Here is a 25,583-nt window from a genome sequence, read left to right on the forward strand (position 1 = left end):
TTTGCAGATCTGGTTCATATGTCCAGTTGTACACCATTGCCACTCCGTCTGCATCAAGATCTTCTGTCTCAAAGTCCATTTTTTTAATCAGGATCTCAAATCTCTAAGCTTGATGGCGTGGAGATTGAATGGTTAGTTCTTAGGTTTACGAGCCTAAATCAAAGTCTCATCTACAGATTCAGAAAAACCCCTCTGTCTGTGACTAGGAAGATCTATCATAAGGTTTGGAAGGCTTTTATTTCTTTATATTTAGATAATGTTTTTCATGGCATTCTTTTAGAATTCCTAGGATTTTGTAGTTTATGCAGGATGGCTTGGAAAAGGGTCTATCCGCCAGCTCTCTTAGAGGTCAGATTTTGGCTCTTTAAGTTGTGTTTCATAAAAAGATTACTAATCTTCCTGATATTCAGTGTTTTGTTCAGGATTAAGCCTTTTGTTAAGCCGATTTATCCTCCCTGGAGCCTTAATCTGATTTTAAAGGTTTTGCAAGCTCCTCCATTTGAGTCCATGCATAAGGTGGATATCAAGCTGTATAATTTCTGCAGTACATATTCTAGGTGTGAGCAATTGGGAAGCAGACTTCCAGGGAAATGGGCCCTTCATCTGGTAGTCTTCAATAAGATTGTATGCCTATGGGGTCTTTCAGAAGAAAATCTGATGGCTTCTTGTTTGACAAACAAGTTCCCCAGAAACTTTGTGAGGTTCAGAGATCATAAAACTGTTTTTTTGGATGATCTAGTAGCTTCTTGGTTGTTTCTTCTTCCCTACATTTTTCCACCTCTTGTTCCACCTGTGAGGTTTTTGTTTTTCAATAATTTTTTTCAAGTTCAAACAGTAAATACACAGCAATAAACATAATGTAATGCTTATCTAAACATCTGACATCACCCCAATGATTTCCATCCAGAAGACACAAAGCCTTGGGCAGGACTACTCTATGTGCAACAGATATCTCTCCCCACCACACCCTCTGCAGTAACGATTGCTCGGAGAGGGGTAACTTCTGCACAGTCTTTGTGGCATTAAGTACCACCTGCCTTGGCGTTTAATAAGGATTTCCTGAACTGATGCCGCTTTCTAAGTCGTTACAAAGATTTTAAGCCAAGACATATGATCTAGTTCTGCGCCTAATTCAGTTTGCCATGCTGTCGTGTATGTTGGTATCAGTGTGTCCTGTGGTATTAACATAATCTTGTAAATTAGGGTGATAGTGCCCTTGGGGGTGTGATAGTCATGGTGTGTAATTGCTCAAATGGCATTAAACCCCTGATCAGGTCTTGTTTATAGAAGTGGTTCATTACATAATGGGTAAATTGATGGAATCTGGCTGTTCCCTCTTTTTATCCTAATCCAATAAATTCTAAGGAGAGACATTTGGATGTGGTAAGAGCTTTAAAGTTCTATTTGCAGGCTGCTAAGGATTTTAGACAATCTTCTAGCTTATTTGTTCATTTTACTGGAACTAGAAATCGTCAGAAGGCTACTGCCATTTCATTAGCTTCTTGGTCGAAGCTTTTGATTCATAAAGCTTACTTGGAGGCGTATCAGTCTCCTCCTAAACGGAATACTGATCATTCTACCAGATATTTTTTTGCATTTAAAAAAAAAAAGCAAGCCCAATTTATTTGAAATAGTATAAGTCTGGTCCTGCCCAGATTACACATGGTCTCCACAGCTTGGTTATTTGCTCTCAGGAGTTTTGGATCGTGGACTCTCTCCGCATTTATGAAAGAAAATATTATTTATACTTGCCTAATTAATTTCATGGTGGTGAGAGTCCACGAGATACAGCCCATTATTTTCTGGTGACAGTTAAAGTATGTACCACTTTTTTCCCTACTCCTTTTTGTCTTTTTACAGCTTAGCTAAACATGAGAGTTTTGGGATCTTTGCTTCCTCCTAGTGGACATGAGTATAATTTTCCACAGTAATGGATGTGTAAGCAGAACTGCTTATAGATTAAAATACAATTTATTTGCCAGGATCCAAGATTCAGTAAATTCATATCAAGATTCAGCAGATGCATATCGGGGAGAAAAATGCTCTTTCATTGTGTTTTGGATGTTTCTTAAAGGGACAGTCAGTACCAGAATTTTTGTTGTTTAAAAAGAAAGATAATCCCTTTATTACCCATTCCCCAGTTTTGCATATCCAACACAGTTATAATAATACACGTTTTACCTCTGTGATTACCTTGTATCTAAGCTTCTGCTGACTGCCCCCTTATTTCAGTTCTTTTGACTGACTTGCATTTTAGCCAATCAGTGCTCACTCCTAGGTCACTTCACGTGCATGAGCTCAATGTTATCTATATGAAACACATGAACTAATGCCCTCTAGTGGTCAAAATGCATTCAGAGTAGAGGCAGTCTTTAAAGTGAATGTAAATTTGTATGATAAATGCCCGTTTTTTAAAAATTCGATTAAAAACAGCGGCACTTTAATTCATCAAAATTTAAATTTCACTCATTTTGTGAAAAAAATACTTACCTTTTAAACTTGACAGCCGCTCCAGCTTCCTCCGCCCGTCGCAAAGCCTCTTCCTGGGTCTAAAATGAGGAATCCAGCTTCCTCCATTCATGGCGTTGAATCAGACACTGATTCCCCCGGGGGGGGGGAGTGATTGGAGGACGATCGGTCCATCATTTCTGACGTCAGAAATGGCTTGCGACGACCAGGGGAAGCTGGAGCGGCTGTCAAGTTTAAAAGGTAAGTATTTTTTCACAACACGAGTGAAAAGTAAATTTTGATGAATTAAAGTGCCCCTGTTTTTAATCGAATTTTTAAAAACTGGACACTTTAGCATCAAAATTTACATTCACTTTAAGGTCTAAGAAATTAGCATATGAACCTCCTAGGTTTAGTTTTCAACTAATAATACCAAGGGAACAAAGCAAAATTGGTGATAAAAGTAAATTGGGAAGTTGTTTAAAATGGCATGCCCTATTTAAATCATGAAAGTTATTTTGGGACTTGACTGTTCCTTTAAGTAAAGATGCCTTCTATTACTACTAAAATGGTACCAATTGAGTAAACCTAAATTCAAATAGTCAAATGCAAGTACCTACAATTGGGGGACTATTATGCCAAAATCCTATATTCCATTTAAGGGCACCAGGATATCATAGATTCTGGAATATGTATTAGAAATGAGCATTGAATACTTCCAGCATATCTTTTATGGAATGTCCATGAATATGTTTTCAGACAGCATTACAACTGTACAATAGAAATTCTATTCTGTTTTCTCTGAATCTAAGCACAATCATTAAATTCTCGGGTGTGTATAAATCTATTACGGGTCATTTTTTCATTTTAACATAGTAGGTTATCAAAACCTTCAAGCATTGATGTGTTTCTGAGAAATATTGGGGAAATCCTGATATTTTTAATAAATCTCACAGCAAAGATGGAAGAAATCTGCAAATCAGCCAGGTATTTTGTTGGACAACCTGTGTGCCTTGGCAATAGATCCAATAACATTTACTTTATAGTAAGTTTATACTAGTCCATGCAGAATGTTTGGCTTCTTCCTTGGATCCCCAATATTCTGTCTCAGTGTATTTTTGTCTACAACATCCTTAGTGTTCTTGCACTGATGGCTTGGTTATAATTTTCTGATTCTCAAAGGCAAAGGCTTTTCATTGAGTGGTTCTTGCTTTAATGAACATTTATAAACCTGTGGGCTAAGGTGTATTACAGGGCTTGGGCCCTTGTTAAAGACAGTAGTCATCCTTGAATTTACATATTTGGTCATGCAGATTTTAAATTTTGGGTACATCTATTAACTGTTTCAGGTTTCTGCCCTTTCAATTCTTTTTCTGGTGAATATTGATATTAATTTTGACATTCTTTTGGGCTGCAAGAAGAATTGTTACAGTATTTAAGAATCCCATTCTACCTCGACAAGTTAATGCTTCAAGTTCATCAGTATTATGCATTTCATTTTTTTTTCACAATGTATATTGAGTTACAAAATCTGTTGATCAATATAAGACCATTTTAGGACTCCTTTTTTGCTACTGAATGAATTCCAAAATTGTGGTTCCTTTGTTCTGTCTGAATCCAAGAGATCTTCAAAAAGCGCTACACTTCAGGATAGATGTTGTCTGCACCATCAATTATTATTTAGAGACTACGAAAATATCAGTAAGTCTGATTTATCGTTTTTTTCTTCATTGTGGTAATTAATAGGATCAGAGAACTTCTACAGTTTCATTGGTTAAATGTATTATTTTTATATTGCCAATAAAGTCACAGTTGTATTGAAAAGAGAACATTTAAAACATGTATTACAGAATTTTATTTTGTAAAATGGATTTTCCAGTATTGATTTAAAAAAAACCAACAACCCGCCCCCCACGTTTTTTATGCATGTGGGGTGCGTCACAGCCTGTTGGCGTCTGTACCACCTACCAGAAATTCACAGATATGCCCTTTTATGTTGGTTTCAATATATAAATAAGCAGCTTTAATTTTACCCTCATTCAAACACTGTACCTGCTCAGAGAACTTTTGTTGACCTGTATCATCTGAGCAATGACTGTTTGCTTCATACAAACCACCATTGGTTCTCAGAGCAGATGCATTGTTTGAATGTGGATGTGTGTACTGTGCAAAATATTTTACTAGTAGAATTTTCTTATGCCTTTCAAAAATCGAGCTTAATGGGCCTTTGTTTAATAATTGTGCAAGGCTTCATCTTGTTTTTTTCAAGCATATTTTTGTAAGGTTCTTATATACATGAAGTTCCACCCTTGTAGCCATATAATAAGCTGTGGTATGAAACCATCAGTATTACATATGGTTCTATGATAGTGTGAAAAATAAAACAAAGTAATCATTACCAATCAATCTCTTCATACTGATATTAGTTGAACCCTATGAAAGACCACTCTATCACAGTCTTTTATTTTGCTTTAACAGTTCTGTACTGTTGTTTTTCTGGATCAAAGCTTTTCATTTCCTTTTCTCAAGATCTTGCTTGCCCAAGCATGAGGTGGTATAAATGAGGAGTCTCCCCTATTCATCTTGCTGGAAGGGATTTCTACCTATTTAGGGAGTCAGAAACTTTATACTTACTGCTACTTTATATGTGTCTATTAAGCATATGAGGAGTCTGGCTTTTTAAGACTATAACTTAGTTTCTTCTTAAGAATAAGGAGGCTCGATTCTATGGGCTTGGTGTGGTCACAGCCTTTAAGTAAGTTATAGAAACAAAAGAAATTTAAAAAGGTTCAAAGGTTTATTTGTATTTATCAATTTCAACTCGATTCTGATTATGACACTACAAGAGTGTAGAAGGAAACATTATATACATAACAGTATATCAGTATTTCACGCTCTGTGGCAACACACATTTTGTTTTCATGTATATTTCGTTAATTTCCTGTTCTCAGGTTTATGTTTGGTGTATAGTCCTCTTCTGTTTTTCTGCTAATTAGCCATTTATATTAGACACGTGCACTGGCAAGAAATTTGTTTTGTTTAGAAGATTTATTTCATATTTTTCAAAATGTTCGGTTTGGCTGAATTTAGTTAATGTGGGCATTTTGGTCAGTTGAATATTGTGATGTCATCAGTGGGTGGTGCTTGGCAGCAATTTCAAAGTGGCCAGAAACAATATTAATTGTAAAATAACTGTGTTACCGTTCCTGCTGCATGATATAGAAAGGGTGCAGGAGGCTATTTGCAGCTTAACCTAAGGTTAGACTTTAAAATGACTAAGGTGTAGACTGTGCCTTTAAATGGCCACACAGTTCCCTTTGTACCTGTCCATAAAGTGGTGTTGGTTTTGTTTGCTTCTGAATAAGCAAAATTTATGATGAAGATATTCCAAAATGTCTCAATTCACTAAGCAACTTATAGGCAAAAGATTGCCTTAGAGGCTTCTCGTGTGGTACCATCCTCTTCTAGAGAAGAAAAGAATGCCCCAATTTTGTCACCAGCATATGCATTCTTGGTTTTCCTCCACACTGCACCTGCTACGCATTTTCCTCTTAATTCCATCTCTTTTACGCTCATAGTGCATTTACACTTTTCAGATGTGGGTATAGAATAAAAGTTAAAGTACTGCAAAGCTGTAAAGTTGTCACATAGTAATACAGACCATATAGTAAAAATGGTGCCTAAGATGATTATGTATAAAGATACAAACAACCATTACAATCTTAAAGGGGCAGTCTACTCCAAAATGTTTATAGTTTAAAAAATGATAGATAATCCCTTGATTACCCATTCCCCAGTTTTGCACAGCCAACACGGTTATATTAATATACTTTTTACCTCTGTGATTACCTTGTATCTAAGCCTCTCCAGACAGCCCCCTTATATTAGGGCTATTTACAGACTTGCATTTTATCCAATTAATGCTGGTTCCTGCACAACTCCACGGGAGTGAGCACATTATCTGGCACACACGAATAAGCAGTGTATTGCTGTGAAAAACTAATAAAAATGCATGAGATAAGAGGCAATCTGTAGTGGCTTTAAAACAGGCAGAAATTTAGAGGTTTAAACGTTAAAGTGAATGTAAATTTTGATGCTAAAGTGCCCGGTTTTTAAACATTTTTATTAAAAAAAAAATTCATCAAAATTTACATTTCACTCCTGTTGTGAAAAAAAAAAACTTACCTTTTAAACTTGACAGCAGCTCCAGCTTCCTCCGGTCGTCGCAAGCCATTTCTGATGTCAGAAATGATGGATTGGTCATCCTCCAATCACGGCTTCCCCCCCAGGAGAATCAGTGTCTGAATTAATGGGTTTTTGCAATGGGTGGAGGAAGCTGGAGCTGCTGTCAAGATTAAAAGGTACTTTTTTATCACAACAGGAGTGAAACGTAAATTTTGATTAAAGTGCCCCTGTTTTTAATCGAATTTTTAAAAACCGGGCACTTTAGCATCAAAATTTACATTCACTTTAAGTATATTACTATAACAATGTTAGTTTTGCAAAGCTGGTGAATGGCTAGTCTATCTTTTTAAACATTAACAATTTTGGAGTAGACTGTCCCTTATACATTTTTTTTCACAACCAGAGCAACAATGAAGGGCTAATTATAGAGGTAAGTTCTTGATTAGCAATTTGCTATTTGTTTTCATATACAACAGTTAAGAGATCTTTCTTAGTGCAACTATTTGTTTACTTATTTTGAAAAACTTAGAACAGAAGCCTGAAAATGTGAAGCCAATGAACATTGACCTCAAGATGGTTATACCTTCTCCAGGGTACATAGAGTTGCTTGTCCCATAATAAGGAACCTGTCTCATACGCTGTTTCTCTGTAACAGAGAAAATGTCCAGTTATCATTTCCCTTTTGTGTTGCAGTTAAATTTTAAACTTAGTTTGTCATCATTGTATTTTGTTATATTAGTCTACAGCTACCCTAAGGAATTAATGTGATTTACTGCTGTATAAAGGAATTGAAAGCCCAAATATTCTAAGTCAGCAACGCTAGTCACACAGCTGATTCCTGTTACTAGCATTAGTGATTGGATAAGCAGCAGTTTCCTCTTGGGACCAGCCTTGCTCTGAAGTTTCCGAGTGGTACTTCAACTATGTGTTTAACCCCTTTGCTGGGGTTAAACACATAGCTTTAAATGTGCCGTAGTCTTAAAATGACATGCTCTAACAAATTAGAGCATGTCATTATTCGACTATAATGATTTTTTTTAGACAGGACCATTTAATTAAAGGGAAACTTAATAAACCCAAATTATTTATTTCATGAGTTAGATATATCATGCAATTTTAAGCAACTTTCTAATCTACACCTATTATCAATGTGTCTGTTCTTTTGCTATCTTTATTTGAACAGCAAGAATGTAAGCTTAGGAGCTGGCCCATTTTTGGTTCCTCACCTGGGTTGCACTTGCTGATGGGTGGCTAAATGTAGTCACCGATCAGCAAGCGCTATCCAGGGATCTGAACCAAAAATGGACTGGCTTCTTAGCTTAGATTCCTTCTTTTTCAAATAGATAGCAAGAGAACGAAGAAAATGTGATAATAGGAGTAAATTAGAAAGTTGCTTAAAAGTGCATGCTCTATCTGAATCATGAAAGAAAAAAAATAGGTTTAGTATCCTTTTAAGTGAAACTGCAAATTAAGTATGTATAATTAAGAGTAACAAGTTAATTTTGTCAAAACGAATAGAAAATTAGATATGTTGATTTCAATATATATATGTTGTGAAAAAATTCATAACAGGATGACTACACAATTCACTCTCAAGATTATACAAATGTTTTATTGTACGTATTAACATTTTAGGAACATCCCAATATGATGAAGAGAACTTGGTAATAAATACAACATATTTATATTAATTTACTTATTTTATAAACCTTTGAAAAAAACATAATTGTGCAAAATTTAAAAAAAATTAAAATATTCGCCCAATTTAAAAAAAAAAAAAGAAAAGGTGTGTTACTCTTATGGATTTGTAATATTTAACAAGTGGCTATTAATACATCTTTTATTAAGAAATATAGAATAATATTTCACACAAAAAAAGAAGCTATTATTTATTTTTTCATTCATACTAATTATAACTTTAGTTTTAGTAACTCATTAATAATACCTGTTTAAGAGTCTGCTTCTTAAATTTTGATTAATTACCCTAAACCTATGTTTACAAAAATCTCTGCTCAGTATAAGAGATACTGGTACAAGCTAGTGGTCCTCATGTTCGCATCATTGGCCTCTCCCTAGTAGTGATGCTGTGAGGAATGCCCAAATCTGCAGAAAGATAGCATCCAGTTTAGGAGCAAAATTGCCTTCAGAATGCAGTATACCATGTTTTACATTTAACTCGCTGGTCCATGGGTGTAGTTGAAATATGTTGAGCTCACACTGTCTCTTTAAAAAAAAAAAAAAAAAAAATCCATGTAAGCCCTCCTCAGCGAGGCTGGAAAGTGCTAGAACTGAGCAGGGTCTAGAGTAGCGATCGCTCAACAGCTGCTGGAGCCAAGGCGCAGCGGCGGCCACAGCATCCGCTACACCTGCAGCCATACTACCCGGACAGGGGCAGCCCCTATGCATCCGAGGCACAGCCGCCCCCCTAAAAAAGAAAACCACCGTCAGCAGGGGTGGAGACTGCAAAATCACCCCCTCCCCTAAAATAGCAGAAAATAGACAAAAGGAGGGGAGGAAAAAAAGGAGCCGCTCGGCACAGGGAAAAAGGAGAGAGAAGGATTTAAGTGAATGAGCCTAAGGTTTTTTTGCCTGCTAGGTCGGAAGAAGAAAAAAAAGACAATGCCAGGCATGGCTATGATGTTTTTTCAGCAGCTGTTTTGCCATTGCTGGGTACCAGGCTGCTGTGTGTAGGGAAGAGCTGCAGCCGGCCTGATTTCTCGTTAGCAATTGGGTTATTTAGTGTGTGTGTGTGTGTACGTGTGGGATATAAATAAATATATCTACATAGATTCCCTCCCCATCCCCTCCTCCTCCTCCTCTTCCTCCTCCTCCGGCTGGATGGGATTGTGGAGGTAGGGAAGCTGCCGTGGATCCACAGAAGCATCTCTTTAAAGGATCACCTGACCCCGCCGAGCTCCAGCTGCAATGGGCTGCTGCTTCTCCTCCTTCCCGTCGCCCGACGGGATCTGCAGGGACTAAACCCTAGAGGACAGACCAATAAATTATTGAAATCGGAGGAAGGAAAAGGGGGACAAATTTAAAGAGGAGGGGGAGAGAAAGCAAATAAGGGGAGTGAGACAGCGGGAGAGACAAGCGGGGGGGAGGGAGGGGGAATCACGTTAAACTATGCATCTCATACAGCCGTGCTGGCGCGGACGGAGGGCTGAGAGAGCAGGTGCCGGGGCCCCACGCCACTTCTTTCTCCTGCTTTTCACCCCTTCCTGCAGGATCATGCATTCATAAGGGATGAGGCGGACCACAGGGATCCCAGGCCTGAGCTGCGGCCTACCCAGTCAGTGCAAAGTCAGGCACTTCATTACCGGACCCGCGAGCGATTCGCTACAATCAAATCAGCATCTTTGGTAAGCAAACATCTTCTCTCCAATTCTCCCCCCCTCTCTACTGCACCTTCCTCTCACCTCATCTTGGTACCCTCAACCCCATCACCCCTCCCTCAAAAAAAAAAAAGATTTGCATCTCTTGGTTCCCCTCCCCCGTCCCCTATCTGTCGTTCATGTTTTAATGTTTGTTGGCATAGCAACCAGGGCTTGCAAAGGAGGAATTCTAGCCCTGTGCATGGAATACAAAAATCCCTTGATATTGTATTTTTTTTATGCATGCCCATGCCCGTGTGTGCAGTCTTGACATATAGAGATATTCTGAGAACGACTGATTTGTGATCATGCTGCAATATTAAATGCAAGCTGAGTAGGGAGATGTCTCAGTGAAGATGGATCTCTTTGTGTGTTTTTATGTCACCTGTATGTACTAGTGCCCTCCGCCAAACCTCTATCTATATTACTGCTATCTGTGATGGCTGTTGAGTTTTCTGTATCTTGACCCTCCCTCATTGGTGAGGGATGGTGTATGTCTGGTGTATTGAGATGTTTGGAAGGTGTATGTAGACGTTGCATGTATGTGATGTGTTAACATGGAATAATGGCTTTTTGTTGCTGCTGTTCGTCTTTCACGCTCATTTATCATTAGCTAATAGACTTTGCTGTTAGAAAAATGAACAGTTATATTCTAAAACCATTTGCAGAACCCTCCCAAATTATATACATTTCCTATAAGCTAGCTGGGTGTCCTTGCAAAGAAAGGGGCATGAGTCACACCCCTTCACTAGCTTCTTTCCCACCTAAATTTTATTTTGTTTGTTTATTTTGGAAAATGTATGCTTTGCATTCTATTTTCTGATGTTTAATGAGAGCACAGTTCTCTCCCTGATAATATAAATTCTTCCAGTTTGGCATCAATGGATAAACTGACATTCTGTCTACATTCACTGAACCTGTGTGTCACAAGGGTGCAAATCCAGATTCAAAATGAGTCTGTTTTATGTTATAGTATACAATTTGTATATTGCCAAACACTGAATTGATCATGCACCTTTTATAAATTCATAAGATTGCAGTGTTGATGAAGTCTTTTTAAGATTATATTGTACCATTAAATTGTGGTCAGCAAAGAAGAGGAGCCATATTTAATCATGTCAGAATATACTATTCTGCAACCAGAAATAGTTCCTTTTATGGAAAATCTGCTTCTCATTCTTTGGTGACATTATATGCCATTGAGCATGATCAGCAATATAATTATGTCCTAAGTTATTGTTAATGGAAAAGCACAACACTTTATTAAGTAGCATTAATTGGAGTTACACTGTATATTGTTCATGAATATGACTGAAACATTATTGGATGGAAGAATTTATATAACTTGATTGCATATACTTTATACTACATTGTTGGTAAAAAAAAAAAAACAATGCATTAGAGTCTTAGCATTATGCTCTTCTTGCTTTCAATGCCCACATGTTTTCAAAGTCCTTGATTATGGTTGATTTATCTTTGGTTGTTGACACTCCTTTTTTACCCAATGCTTATTTCACCTTAAACATGTATTTGGTTTCCAGTTTTGTTGATTACTTGTATTGTATGGGTTGTCCTACTCTCTTTTTACCTCCTATACATACCCCTTGTACCAAGGTTAATTCATACACAATATAGTAGAGCATGTTTATTTTAATATCTTACAAACGTGGTTTGTGTAACCAGCTCCTGCCATTACTTTCCAATTGAAAGTGGACAATATTAGAGAATTGGTTCATGTAAGGGCAGGCCTCTGGTATTGGAAGTTATAATATCACATTTTGTACATTATTCAAAAACTCTTGTATTTTGTGTTCTAAGAATGATTTTTGTATAAACAGTAAGTTTTACGATTATTAAAGTAGTAGCATGGGTGATTTATACGTGTGTTTGTATGTATATGTGTATATATATACACACACACACCCCTACCTTGAAATTTCCACTAGTCCCGGATGAGTAAGAAGTTGCAGCGGATAAGTACAGAATTTGACTAGTAACATTATATATATATATATATATATATATATATATATATATATATATATATATATATATACACACACACACACTTACATACACATACATATATTTTTATATATATGTATGTGGTGTGTGTTTATATTTAAATATATGTGTGTATATGTATGTGTGTGTATATATATATATATATATATATATATATATATATATATATATATTAGTGTATGTGTGTATATGTGTGTGTGTGTATATGTATGTTGTGTATGTGTGTGTATATATATGTGTATATATATATATATATATATATATATATATATATGTATATATATGTGTGTGTGTGTGTGTGTATGTATGTGTGTGTGTGTGTGTGTGTGTGTGTGTATATATATACATATATATATATATATATATATATATATATATATACATATATACATATATATATATACATTCTAAGGCCTATTATTAACCTCTCAGTGTCTTAATTTTACATGGCCATTTGGCCTCTCACACAGAGTAATTACTTCATACCCTGACGTAACCCTTTGGCTGTGGAATTCTGGGCATCAGCATACTGTACTAATTAGCACTTTGTGAAAGACTTGAAGCTTGTTAGTTGTAGTCATGGATACATCTGTGGTGTTAATAAGAAGGCATAATTTGCATGTTACCTGTGGGTTTTAACTGTATTCCACCAGTGTATTCATTTGTGTCTTTACCATGACTTTCAAATTTGCTAAATCTGTGCTTTCCAGACATAGTTTAATGCCAATTTCAAATATATAATAACAATGAGTTCAGTTTATGGTCTGCCATATTGGTTGTCTCACCTGAATTCCTTTTTCATGTAACTCCCCTTTTAGTAGTAACAATTGAAGCTTTGCATTGAGATCAACATCTTTTAACTACCCAGTACTACTTAATACATTTTATGAGAGCTTGACAGTTATTTGTTGATATATTTGCACTGTTTAATAGATCAGAACAATCTTTTAAGTCTGTTTTTGATTTTGAGTAGAATTGTTGGTTTTTAAGAAACTCATATTGCTGCAAAACTATCCTTCTACAATTCCAATACTGTCTGTATTTATTTTAAAATGTAATCCTCACATGAAAATACTTTATTCCTTGCATATTTTATCCCCTAGTCTAATTTTTGTATGCAATAATTAATGCCTTGCTTTTTAATCAGTCCCCCATTTTCTCAAATGGGGCAGTCCTTTTAATAGACGGGGAAAGAAATGTCTTCTAGTCTGACTAGTAAGAAATAATTTTTTTTATACTGGGGTGGACTAGTAACTTTTTCTTTCCTGACTAGTAACTTTTTGTCTGGTAAAGTACAGTTATTTTTTACCAAATATTTTTCATTCCCATCCAGGCATAGTAATTAACATTTTTTTTTCTACTATCCTTATGTTGCCTTCTCTAAGATTCCATAAAATAGAGATAAGTTTGTGGATAGAGCTGCTTACACTTGTGTAAAACTAAGCTTGTATATGTATAATGTTTCAGTCTTAAATAGTGGTGACAGAAGAAAACACTGCTAATATTTTAAATGAAGACATCTCTTGCCACTTGAAATATTTGCATCTTTATTTTGACTCTTGTATAAAGCACCCAGGGTGAACAAACCTTATTTATATTATTATAAGAGTATATATGAACTAGAGTGGTTGGATGCCCCTGAAGCCATACACATTTGACTGAATGTTAACCATATCCATGTTTTGAGTTATTTTTGTATTTGTATATCTGAGGGAATATTGATATAACCCACCCCATGTTACCAATATGTAGTTCTAGTCAATGCCACAAAATAATTACATCCTGTTTAAAAAACATTTTTAACCAACACTGTCATTTATTTTAGTATTCTGCTTTGTTTCAAAAGCAACACAAAGGAAACACTGATGCTCAGCATTGGGAACAAATAGACAAAAGGGCCACTAAAGTGTACTGTCTAAAACAGTAGGAATAAACAAATAATCTGAGAAAGGTCTTGACAAATCATTGGAACCAGAAAGCCACTGCCACCAAAGTAAATGTTAAAATCTGTCATGAACCTATAGCATTAGATATTATCCCAAATACAAATTAGATTGTGATCATATTTTAAATGTTTACAAAAACTATGCCAACCAAAATGTTATGGGATATCCCTTTTGAGCAAGAGTATCTGTGCTACATTTCTCTGTTGTCTTCCTGTTGTACTTTTCATTCAGACAGTAACCAGATTTTACTGTTGGTTTGCTTAATGAATCTGAGGCATATAAAGAAATCATAACTGATGATAATCAGATGCAGGGATCAATAGCTCCTAAAACTGTAATTCCGATATCAATCTTATTTGAATTATTATTATTATTATTATTATTATTATTATACATGTACTTTTATGTAAACTATTTCCATGGTTCCTAGAAAAGGTGTTGCTGCTAACTTTGAAATAAATGTATTTGGTGTTGAACTACCTACAAGATGCACTTGGACCTTAGAAAGTAGCAGAGGTGAAAGTCAGTTATTAGTTCCTCCTAAAAAGTTTTTGCTCTATGCTAACTGCAGTGCATATTATATACAAAGTACTACTTTGTTTTCTAACTCGTACTGAAATCTTATTGTGCTTTGCCACAGTTGTCTCCACATGAGTCTTATTCTTTTATATGCACTAGACCATGCCACATAGCAGTGGTTGACGAATATGTTCAAAAATTAGGAGCTAGGCATATTTTTAGGAGCCAGACAGTTGGATTTGTATATAGATATATGGATAATAACCCAAAAAGTTAGGAGCCAGGGGTATAATTCTAGGAGCCAGTGGCTCCCAGGCTCCTGGGTTTGTCAAGCTCTGATTTATAGGGACTTCTAGATACATTTAAAGTTAGGATTTGGACCATTAGACAGGAGATAATTGTGTTTCCATTGTACCTGTAATCACTCCCCTGTTCTTCAGTTTCCAAATAAGAACATTCATCTTCACATCTGGTAATGTGTTCTCTTCATCAAGTTTCTTCTCATCATTTTTTTTCCATCCATCACTCCTAATATATCCAATTTGACATGCATCTTTAATTTTACCTCTACTACCTTTCTAACATCCTTTTTAAACATGCTTTAATTACATTTTCTCTGAAGGAACAACTTCTTGATTTCAACTTTCCTTACAGCTGCTGCCCCAGTTATCTTCTCCAAGTTACTGTAGAGACAGCTCACTCATATAAAATGTACCCACCAAGGTCTATAGAGACTTCTTATCAATGTGGCTAATTACTTTCTCTCCTTAGCCTCAAAGATGCTTCTCTTTACATCTCCTCTTTTGATCATTTAAAAAATAGAGCATAGCATATCTCCTTTCAGTATTATTCTTTTTATTTTGTCCCCTCTTCCTTTGTCTATCGGTATCTTAATATCACCCAAGGCTGTGTTCTTTAATCCTTTCCTTCTATTCAATATGTATTCTTTCCTCCCGGTTTAATTTCATTTTCAGTACCACTTTTTATGCTCATGAGACTTTTGTAACATTGTCTATTCCTATTCAGTAACACAACAAATGTCTGGCTGTCATCTCCAGAATGGACTATTAAAACATTTCTTTAATTAAAGTAAATGTAAATTTTGATGCTAAAGTGCCCGTTTTTTAAAAATTCGATTAAAAACAGGGGCACTTTAATTCATCAAAATTTACATTTCACTCCTGTTGTGAAAAAAAACTTACCCCTTTTAAACTTGACAGCAGCTCCAGCTTCCTCCGGTCGTCGCAAGCCATTTCTGATGTCAGAAATAATGGATAGGTCATCCTCCAATCACAGCTTCCCCCCCGGGGGAATCGGTGTCTGATTCAACTCTGTGATTGGAGGAAGCTGGATTCCTCATTTTAGACCCAGGAAGAGGCTTTGCAACTGGTGGAGGAAGCTGGAGCTGCTGTGAAGATTAAAAGGTATGTTTTTTTTGTTTGTTTGTTTGTTTGTTTTTCACAACAAATTTTTTCAAATTTTTTAAAAACCGGGCACTTTAGCATCAAAATTGACATTCACTTTAACATCTCTCACCTACTTCTAACCATTGCAATTCACTCATATCTCTTCTGCTAGCTTCCATTTACTTACTATCTCCTGTCCTTCTGCAGATCCCATGCACTTGTACAGCTATAATATAAGGAGTGCATCTCATATTATAATAGAATTGCTTCCTCTTTCTACATCTGCTTCCCCTTTCTACATTTAGTTGGAAAGATGTGTCTTTCCCAGCTTTTGTGTGATAACAGCACACAAAGCTTTTAGCAAATAGGTTACATGCACAATGATTCGCCCTTTGCACATGATCCCGGTATGACACACCCACTGTCTTTAGTGGCACTGTTAAGGCTGTGACACACTGCAAGCGATGCAGCGCGAGGCGATGCAGCTGCTTCGCACCGCGTCTGAAGTTCAATTATTTCATCTCTGAGCGCTCAGCTACGCGACCTGACGCAGCAGAGTGCTCAGAGATGAAAAGGCAGGACACATTGAACGCGCACAGCCGCATCTACACGCTGCGCACCGCTCCGCTTGCAGTGTGTCACAGCCTTTAGCCTGTACATGCATGTTATGTACCATATGCAAAGTAAACATTTTAACAGAAACGGAGAGAACTTTTGCAATAAGTATTTAATTTCAGCTAGATGTGTATTGAGAAGATAATTCTTATTTAAAATGTACTACTTTGTGTTGGTTTAATGCATCTTAAAATAACTTATTCTAACCAATAAAAGGACATGGGCATATCTATCTGTTTAATCAGTGTTCATTACTGTCAACTAAATGATTGCTCAATAAATCCTGTGCATTTATATTAGCAAAGTAATCCTCTGTTACTACCTTCTGGTCCTTACCAATGCTTCCACCTTCCAATGTTTAATTCTACTCCTTTTTTTTCTGTTCATTATAATATGTATGAAAACGGAATCTCTACTTTTGACATTATGTATTTAGAAAACAAGATCCTTTTTTTTTCCCCTTGGTGTAGTTTTCAATAATATTTTAGTTTTATATCAGTAAGCTTGTATTTGCCATTGCTGTTTTGATACAAATTATTCCCAAAGTTTTATATAAGGTAAGTTATTTAATCTATTTTCCAGACTTGTTTCCTGAGCAAAATCTACAATCAGTGGACAGCAAACCCCAATATTTTCTTTCATGATTTGGATAGGACATACACGTTTTAACATCTTTTCATTTTACTTCTATTGTCAGATTTGTTTCATGATCTTGATATTCTTTGCTGAAGGAACAGCATTGCACTACTGGCAGCTAGCTGAACACATCTAATTAGCCAATCACAAGAGGCACATGTGTGCAGGCACCAATCGGCAGCTAGCTCCCATTAGTGTAGGATATGTGTGTATTATTTTTCAACAAGGGATACAAAGTGAACAAAGGACATTTGAAAATTAGAAGTTAATTTAAAAGTGTCTTAAAATGACATGCTCTATCTGATTATTGCAAGTTTAATTTCTCCTGTTAAGTGTAGTCAGTCCACGGGTCATCCATTACTTATGGAATATTTCTCTTCCTAACAGGAAACTGCAAGAGAATTACCCAGCAGAGCTTGCTATATAGCTCCTCCCCTCACCTATCATACTCAGTCATTCTCTTGCAGCCTAACTGAAAAGGAAGCTGTGAGAGATCTGTGGTGTTTTTTTAACTTAGTTTATTTCTACAATCAAAAGTTTGTTATTTTTAAATGGCACCGGAGTGTGCTGTTTATTCTCAGGCAGCATTAGAAGAAGAATCTGCCTGGGTTTCTTTCTATGGTTTTAGCAGACGTAACTAAGATCCACTGGCTGTTTCTCATCTGAGGCGTGAGGTAACTTCAGAGAAGGGGAATAGCATGCAGGGCTCCCCTGCAACAAATGAGGTATGCGCAGTAATTTATTTTCTGAGGAATGGAATTGACTGAGAAAATACTGCTGATACCATTGTAAAGTAAGTTCAGCCTTAAATGCAGCGATAGCGACTGGTATCAGGCTGATGTGTGTGTGTGTGTGTGCATTGAATGTATTTTCTAAGGAATGGAATTGACTCTGAAAATACTGTAAATACTGAAATAATGTATGAGCCTTAACTGCAGTAAAAGCGACTGGTAGCAGGCTTGTAAATAATAATACATAACTTTTAAATGTATGTTTAAAACGTTTTACTGGCTTGTTAATCGTTTTTGTGAGGTACTTGGTGATAAAACTTATTAGGGCATGATTTTTACCACATGGCCATTTTTGTTTTCTGCATAGAAACAGTTTCTGAGCTTCCCCACTGTTGTAATATGAGTGGGAGGGGCCTATTTTAGCGCTTTTTTTACACAGTAAAAATTCAGTCACAATCTGTCTACTTCATCCTCCATGATCCAGATCGTCTCTAGAGAGCTCAGGGGTCTTCAAAATCCATTTTGAGGGAGGTAATCAGTCACAGTAGTCCTGTGACAGTGTATTTGACTGTGAGAAAAACGTTAATTATATAATTGTTATCCGTTTTTGGGTACTAAGGGGTTAATCATCCATTTGCTGGTGGGTGCAATCCTTTGCTAACTTAATACATTTACTGTGAAAATTTGGTTGCTATAACTATTTTTGATCATTGTTATTTCAACTGTGTTAGTTTTTCTGTGCTTCTTAAAGGCACAGTAACGTTTTTTATATTGCTTGTAAATTAATTTTGAAAAGTATTTGCAAGTTTGCTAGTCTCATTGCTAGTTTGTTTAAACATGTCTGACTCAGATGAATCTCTTTGTTCACTATGTTTAAAGGCCAATGTGGAGCCCAATAGAAATTTGTGCACTCAATGTATAGATGTCACTTTAAATAAAAGTCAAACTTTATATGTTAAGAAATTATCACCAGACAATGAGGGGGAAGTTATGCCGACTAACTCTCCTCACGTGTCAGTACCTTCGCCTCCCGCTCAGGAGGTGCGTGATATTGTGGCGCCAAGTACATCAGGGCGGCCCATACAAATCACTTTGCAAGACATGGCTACTGTTATGACAGAAGTACTGTCTAAATTGCCAGAATTAAGAGGTAAGCGCGATCACTCTGGAGTTAGAACAGAGCGCGCTGATAATGGTAGAGCCATGTCTGATACTGCGTCACAATTTGCAGAACATGAGGACGGAGAGCTTCATTCTGTGGGTGACGGGTCTGATCCGGGTAAACTGGATTCAGAGATTTCAAATTTTAAATTTAAGCTTGAGAACCTCCGCGTATTGCTAGGGGAGGTATTAGCGGCTCTGAATGATTGTAACACGGTTGCAATTCCAGAGAAAGTATGTAGGCTGGATAAATATTTTGCGGTACCGGGGTGTACTGACGTTTTTCCTATACCTAAAAGGCTTACAGAAATTGTTAACAAGGAGTGGGATAGACCCGGTGTGCCCTTTTCACCACCTCCTATATTTAGAAAAATGTTTCCAATAGACGCCACCACACGGGACTTATGGCAGACGGTCCCTAAGGTGGAGGGAGCAGTTTCTACTTTGGCTAAGCGCACCACTATCCCGGTGGAGGGTAGCTGTGCTTTTTCAGATCCAATGGATAAAAAGTTAGAGGGTTACCTTAAGAAAATGTTTGTTCAACAAGGTTTTATATTACAACCCCTTGCATACATTGCGCCTGTTACTGCTGCGGCGGCATTCTGGTTTGAGTCTCTGGAAGAGACCATTCGCACAGCTCCATTGGATGAAATTATGAACAAGCTTAAAACCCTTAAGCTAGCTAACTCATTTGTTTCTGATGCCGTCGTACACTTAACCAAACTTACGGCTAAGAACTCCGGATTCGCCATTCAAGCGCGCAGAGCGCTGTGGCTTAAATCCTGGTCAGCTGACGTGACTTCTAAATCCAAATTGCTTAATATTCCTTTCAAAGGGCAGACCTTATTCGGGCCCAGCTTGAAAGAAATTATTGCTGACATTACGGGAGGTAAGGGCCATGCTCTACCTCAGGACAGGGCCAAATCAAAGGCCAAACAGTCTAATTTTCGTGCCTTTCGTAACTTCAAGGCAGGAGCAGCATCAACTTCCTCCGCTCCAAAACAGGAAGGAGCTGTTGCTCGTTACAGGCAGGGCTGGAAAGTTTACCAGTCCTGGAACAGGGGCAAGCAGGCCAAGAAACCTGCTGCTGCCCCCAAGACAGCATGAAGAGAGGGCCCCCTATCCGGAAACGGATCTAGTGGGGGGCAGACTTTCTCTCTTCGCCCAGGCTTGGGCAAGAGATGTCCAGGATCCCTGGGCGTTGGAGATCATATCTCAGGGATATCTCCTGGACTTCAAAACTTCTCCACGAGGGAGATTTCATCTTTCAAGGTTATCAGCAAACCAAACAAAGAAAGAGGCGTTTCTATGCTGTGTACAAGACCTCTTACTAATGGGGGTAATCCACCCAGTTCCGCGGACGGAACACGGGCAGGGATTCTATTCAAATCTATTTGTGGTTCCCAAAAAAGAGGGAACCTTCAGACCAATCTTGGACTTAAAAATCCTAAACAAATTTCTAAGAGTTCCATCATTCAAAATGGAAACTATTCGAACCATCCTTCCCATGATCCAAGAGGGTCAGTACATGACCACGGTGGACTTAAAGGATGCCTACCTTCACATACCGATTCACAAGGACCATTACCGGTATCTGAGATTTGCCTTCCTAGACAGGCATTACCAGTTTGTAGCTCTTCCCTTCGGATTAGCTACGGCCCCAAGAATCTTTACAAAAATTCTAGGATCACTTCTGGCGGTACTAAGACCGCGAGGCATAGCGGTGACTCCGTACCTAGACGACATTCTGATACAAGCGTCAAGTTTTCAAACTGCCAAGTCTCATACAGAGATAGTTCTGGCATTTCTGAGGTCGCATGGGTGGAAGGTGAACGTGGAAAAGAGTTCTCTATTACCACTTACAAGAGTTCCCTTTCTAGGGACTCTTATAGATTCTGTAGAGATGAAAATTTACCTGACAGAGGCCAGGTTATTAAAACTTCTAAATGCTTGCCGTGTCCTTCACTCCATTCCACACCCGTCAGTAGCTCAGTGCATGGAAGTAATCGGCTTAATGGTAGCGGCAATGGACATAGTACCATTTGCGCGCCTGCATCTCAGACCGCTGCAATTGTGCATGCTAAGTCAGTGGAACAGGGATTACTCAGATTTGTCCCCCCTACTAAATCTGGATCAAAAGACCAGAGAGTCTCTTCTATGGTGGCTCTCTCGGCCACATCTGTCCAAGGGGATGACCTTTCGCAGGCCAGATTGGACGATTGTAACAACAGACGCCAGCCTTCTAGGCTGGGGAGCAGTCTGGAATTCCCTGAAAGCTCAGGGATTATGGACTCAGGAGGAGAAACTCCTCCCAATAAATATTCTGGAGTTAAGAGCAATATTCAATGCTCTCCTAGCTTGGCCTCAGTTAGCAACTCTGAGGTTCATCAGATTTCAGTCGGACAACATCACGACTGTGGCCTACATCAACCATCAATTGGGAACCAGAAGTTCCCTAGCGATGTTGGAAGTCTCAAAGATAATTCGCTGGGCAGAGTCTCACTCTTGCCACCTGTCAGCGATCTACATCCCAGGCGTGGAGAACTGGGAGGCGGATTTTCTAAGTCGCCAGACTTTTCATCCGGGAGAGTGGGAGCTCCATCCGGAGGTCTTTGCTCAACTGATTCGTCGTTGGGGCAAACCAGATCTGGATCTCATGGCTTCTCGTCAGAACGCCAAGCTTCCTTGTTACGGATCCAGGTCCAGGGACCCGGGAGCGGTGCTGATAGATGCTCTGACAGCCCCTTGGGTCTTCAACATGGCTTATGTGTTTCCACCATTCCCAATGCTTCCTCGTTTGATTGCCAAGATCAAACAGGAGAGAGCTTCGGTGATTCTGATAGTGCCTGCGTGGCCACGCAGGACCTGGTATGCAGACCTAGTGGACATGTCGTCCTGTCCACCGTGGTCTCTGCCTCTGAGACAGGACCTTCTAATTCAGGGTCCTTTCAAACATCCAAATCTAATTTCTCTGAGGCTGACTGCATGGAGATTGAACGCTTGATTCTATCAAAGCGTGGTTTCTCGGAGTCGGTTATTGATACCTTAGAACAGGCTAGGAAGCCTGTTACCAGAAAAATTTACCATAAAATATGGCGTAAATATTTATGTTGGTGCGAATCCAAGAGTTACTCATGGAGTAAGGTTAGGATTCCTAGGATATTGTCCTTTCTACAAGAGGGTTTAGAAAAGGGCTTATCTACTAGTTCGTTAAAGGGACAGATTTCTGCTCTGTCTATTCTTCTACACAAACGTATGGCTGAAGTTCCAGACGTTCAGGCTTTCTGTCAGGCTTTAACTAGGATTAAGCCTGTGTTTAAGTAAGTTGCTCCGCCGTGGAGCTTAAACTTAGTTCTTAATGTTCTTCAAGGCGTTCCATTTGAACCCCTTCATTCCATTGATATCAAGTTGTTATCTTGGAAAGTTCTGTTTTTGATGGCTATTTCCTCGGCTCGAAGAGTCTCTGAGTTATCTGCCTTACATTGTGATTCTCCTTATCTGATTTTTCATTCAGACAAGGTAGTCCTGCGTACTAAACCTGGGTTCTTACCTAAGGTAGTTACTAACAGGAATATCAATCAAGAGATTGTTGTTCCATCTCTGTGTCCTAACCCTTCTTCGAAGAAGGAACGACTTTTGCATAATCTGGACGTAGTCCATGCCCTGAAATTCTATTTGCAGGCAACTAAGGATTTTCGTCAAACTTCTTCCCTGTTTGTCGTTTACTCTGGACAGAGGAGAGGTCAAAAGGCTTCGGCTACCTCTCTCTCTTTTTGGCTTCGTAGCATAATACGCTTAGCCTATGAGACTGCTGGACAGCAGCCTCCTGAAAGGATTACAGCTCATTCTACTAGAGCTGTGGCTTCCACCTGGGCCTTTAAAAATGAGGCCTCTGTTGAACAGATTTGCAAGGCTGCGACTTGGTCTTCGCTTCACACTTTTTCAAAATTTTACAAATTTGACACTTTTGCTTCGTCGGAGGCTATTTTTGGGAGAAAGGTACTTCAGGCAGTGGTTCCTTCTGTTTAATGTTCCTGCCTTGTCCCTCCCTTCATCCGTGTACTTTAGCTTTGGTATTGGTATTCCATAAGTAATGGATGACCCGTGGACTGACTACACTTAACAGGAGAAAACATAATTTATGCTTACCTGATAAATTCCTTTCTCCTGTAGTGTAGTCAGTCCACGGCCCGCCCTGTTTTTACGGCAGGTCTAAATTTTAATTAAACTCCAGTCACCACTGTACCCTATGGTTCCTCCTTTCTCGTCTGCTTTGGTCGAATGACTGAGTATGATAGGTGAGGGGAGGAGCTATATAGCAAGCTCTGCTGGGTAATTCTCTTGCAGTTTCCTGTTAGGAAGAGAAATATTCCATAAGTAATGGATGACCCGTGGACTGACTACACTACAGGAGAAAGGAATTTATCAGGTAAGCATAAATTATGTTTTTGACTTTCCTATCCCTTTAAATTCTTGAAAAATCTGTTTAACTGCAGGAAAAATTCTTCTACTGATTTAAAAAAAAATAAAAAATTAAAGCAATCTTTAAGTGGTCTTACTGTAGCTCTACATGGGCAAGGTATTACTTTATTTAAAGCAAGCATTATTTAAGTCTACAGGATTTGAAGCTTTTGTAACATATTACCATAAGTTTAGAGGCTCCTATACCACTGTTTTAAAAACAGGCTCCTATACAACTGTTTGCTTTTTTAAAGGGACAGTCAACACCAGAATTTTTGTTGTTTAAAAAGAAAGATAATCCCTTTATTACCCCTTCCCCAGTTTTGCATATCCAACACAGTTATAATAATACACGTTTTACCTATGTAATTATCTTGTATCTAAGCCTCTGCTGACTGCCCCTTATATAACAGCTCTGTGTCTTCTCCTATAATGCCTGATGAGGTTGGAGAATACATGGCAAGGGATCTGAGACTATTTCTCCATTGGGAATCTTTACAAATCTTTCAAATTACAAGGTTGATGCTGATGGACTCTCCTCTTCAGTTCACACCACTGATTTTCTATAGTGATCAAGTGAGGTACCTGGGAAGGCCACGGCAGGACCTTGATTTTGAAATTTTAGCCACTCAGTCCTTCCTCTTCACAGTGCTTTGCGACAATATAAATAAATGTCCTCTTCCAGGTTTAACTTCTTAATTATTGCCCTGATGGTGGAAATTTTCAATTTTTTTGCTATTTTCTTATAGCCACTTCTCATTTTGTGAAGCTCAACAACCTTTTGCCGCATATCACCGCTAAATTCCTTGGTCTTTTCATTGTGATAAATGACTAAGAGAATTTGGCCTCATATTTATACCCCTGTGAAACAGGAAATCATGGTTAAACAATTTCCTGTTCCTGGTCACCCAGGTTTACTAAAAATGTAAAATATCAATGGGAATATACCTAAAATATATTTTTCTCATATGAATTCATAGGGGTGCTAATAATTGTGCCATACATATATTTAACAAAGATTTTATTCTTGGTTAAACCTGTGTGGTTTTTGCAATTGTTTGATATCCATGAGAGCTGAGTATTTTTGTGTCTTTTTTTTTTTAAAACAAAAGGTTAAACAATAAAGACAATTTTTCACAGCCTTCTTTGCTCATATTTAGCAGGGGTGGCAATAATATATACATGTGTGTGTGTGTGTGTGTGTGTATATATATATATATATATATATATATATATATATATATATATATCTATCTGATCCCCAAGGAAGGATACGCACAGTCTTACAATGTGTTTCAGCTGCCAGGGTGCACTTTACAAATAAATCCAAACTTCCATCAGAAAAAGGCACTCGCTGGTCTTTATTTATTTCAATTCATCAGTAAAAAGACATAACGTTTCGGTGTGTCGTTACACCTTTGTCAAATGTCAAGCTAATTTCCAAAAAACGTATCCCCAAAAAACACATAACACAACATACCTGCCTTATATACCCATTAAAATCGTTTACTCCCCCGTATTGGCCCATGATGACGACATCACGCCACAACGTTAACACAAGGTGTCACCACCAATCGGCTTGCACCTCGTTACCATAGTAACGTAAACACGGAAATGTAATTATATACCAACTTACATTGGACATCACTGTATAACACGAAAACGTACACCACATCATATAATATGCCACTCTAGCGACATGAAGCACAGCACAGAACACAACATCAAGTGGCAATGTACTATCGTTAATCAGTAGCCATCAAACATGTCACCCATTATTTCAGCGTACATGTCATGTCCCATTGCTAAGAGGATAATTACAATCAGTGAATAACATTTTTTTTAAAATATATTACATCAAAACTATATACATCCCATTGGAATAATATATATGCACAGTATAACCATTTGTATTGTACAGAGCAAAGATAGTAAGTTTTAAATTTTAACAGTCTAGATACACACTCCCATACTCACCATATTACCCCCTTCATGTCTCCAGGAGTATAGGTAGAAACCCGTTGGGTACCCACTAGAACGAACATCCATGTGGATCCACATTGGGTATTCACTTCC

The 25,583-nt window shown here is 37.9% G+C and overlaps 1 protein-coding gene across 1 annotated transcript in view; it reads left to right on the top strand.

The window, feature by feature from the left end:
* TAOK3 (TAO kinase 3) overlaps positions 1-25,583 on the top strand; it is a gene marked incomplete in the record, with an annotated part of 945,289 nt that overhangs the window by 350,042 nt on the left and 569,664 nt on the right. The window contains 1 exon segment of the mRNA XM_053701678.1: positions 9,861-9,995. Within this exon segment, the coding sequence (XP_053557653.1) occupies positions 9,861-9,995 (135 nt within the window).

The sequence above is a fragment of the Bombina bombina genome, chromosome 2 (genome assembly GCF_027579735.1).
Source record: "Bombina bombina isolate aBomBom1 chromosome 2, aBomBom1.pri, whole genome shotgun sequence".
NCBI lineage: Eukaryota > Metazoa > Chordata > Amphibia > Anura > Bombinatoridae > Bombina > Bombina bombina.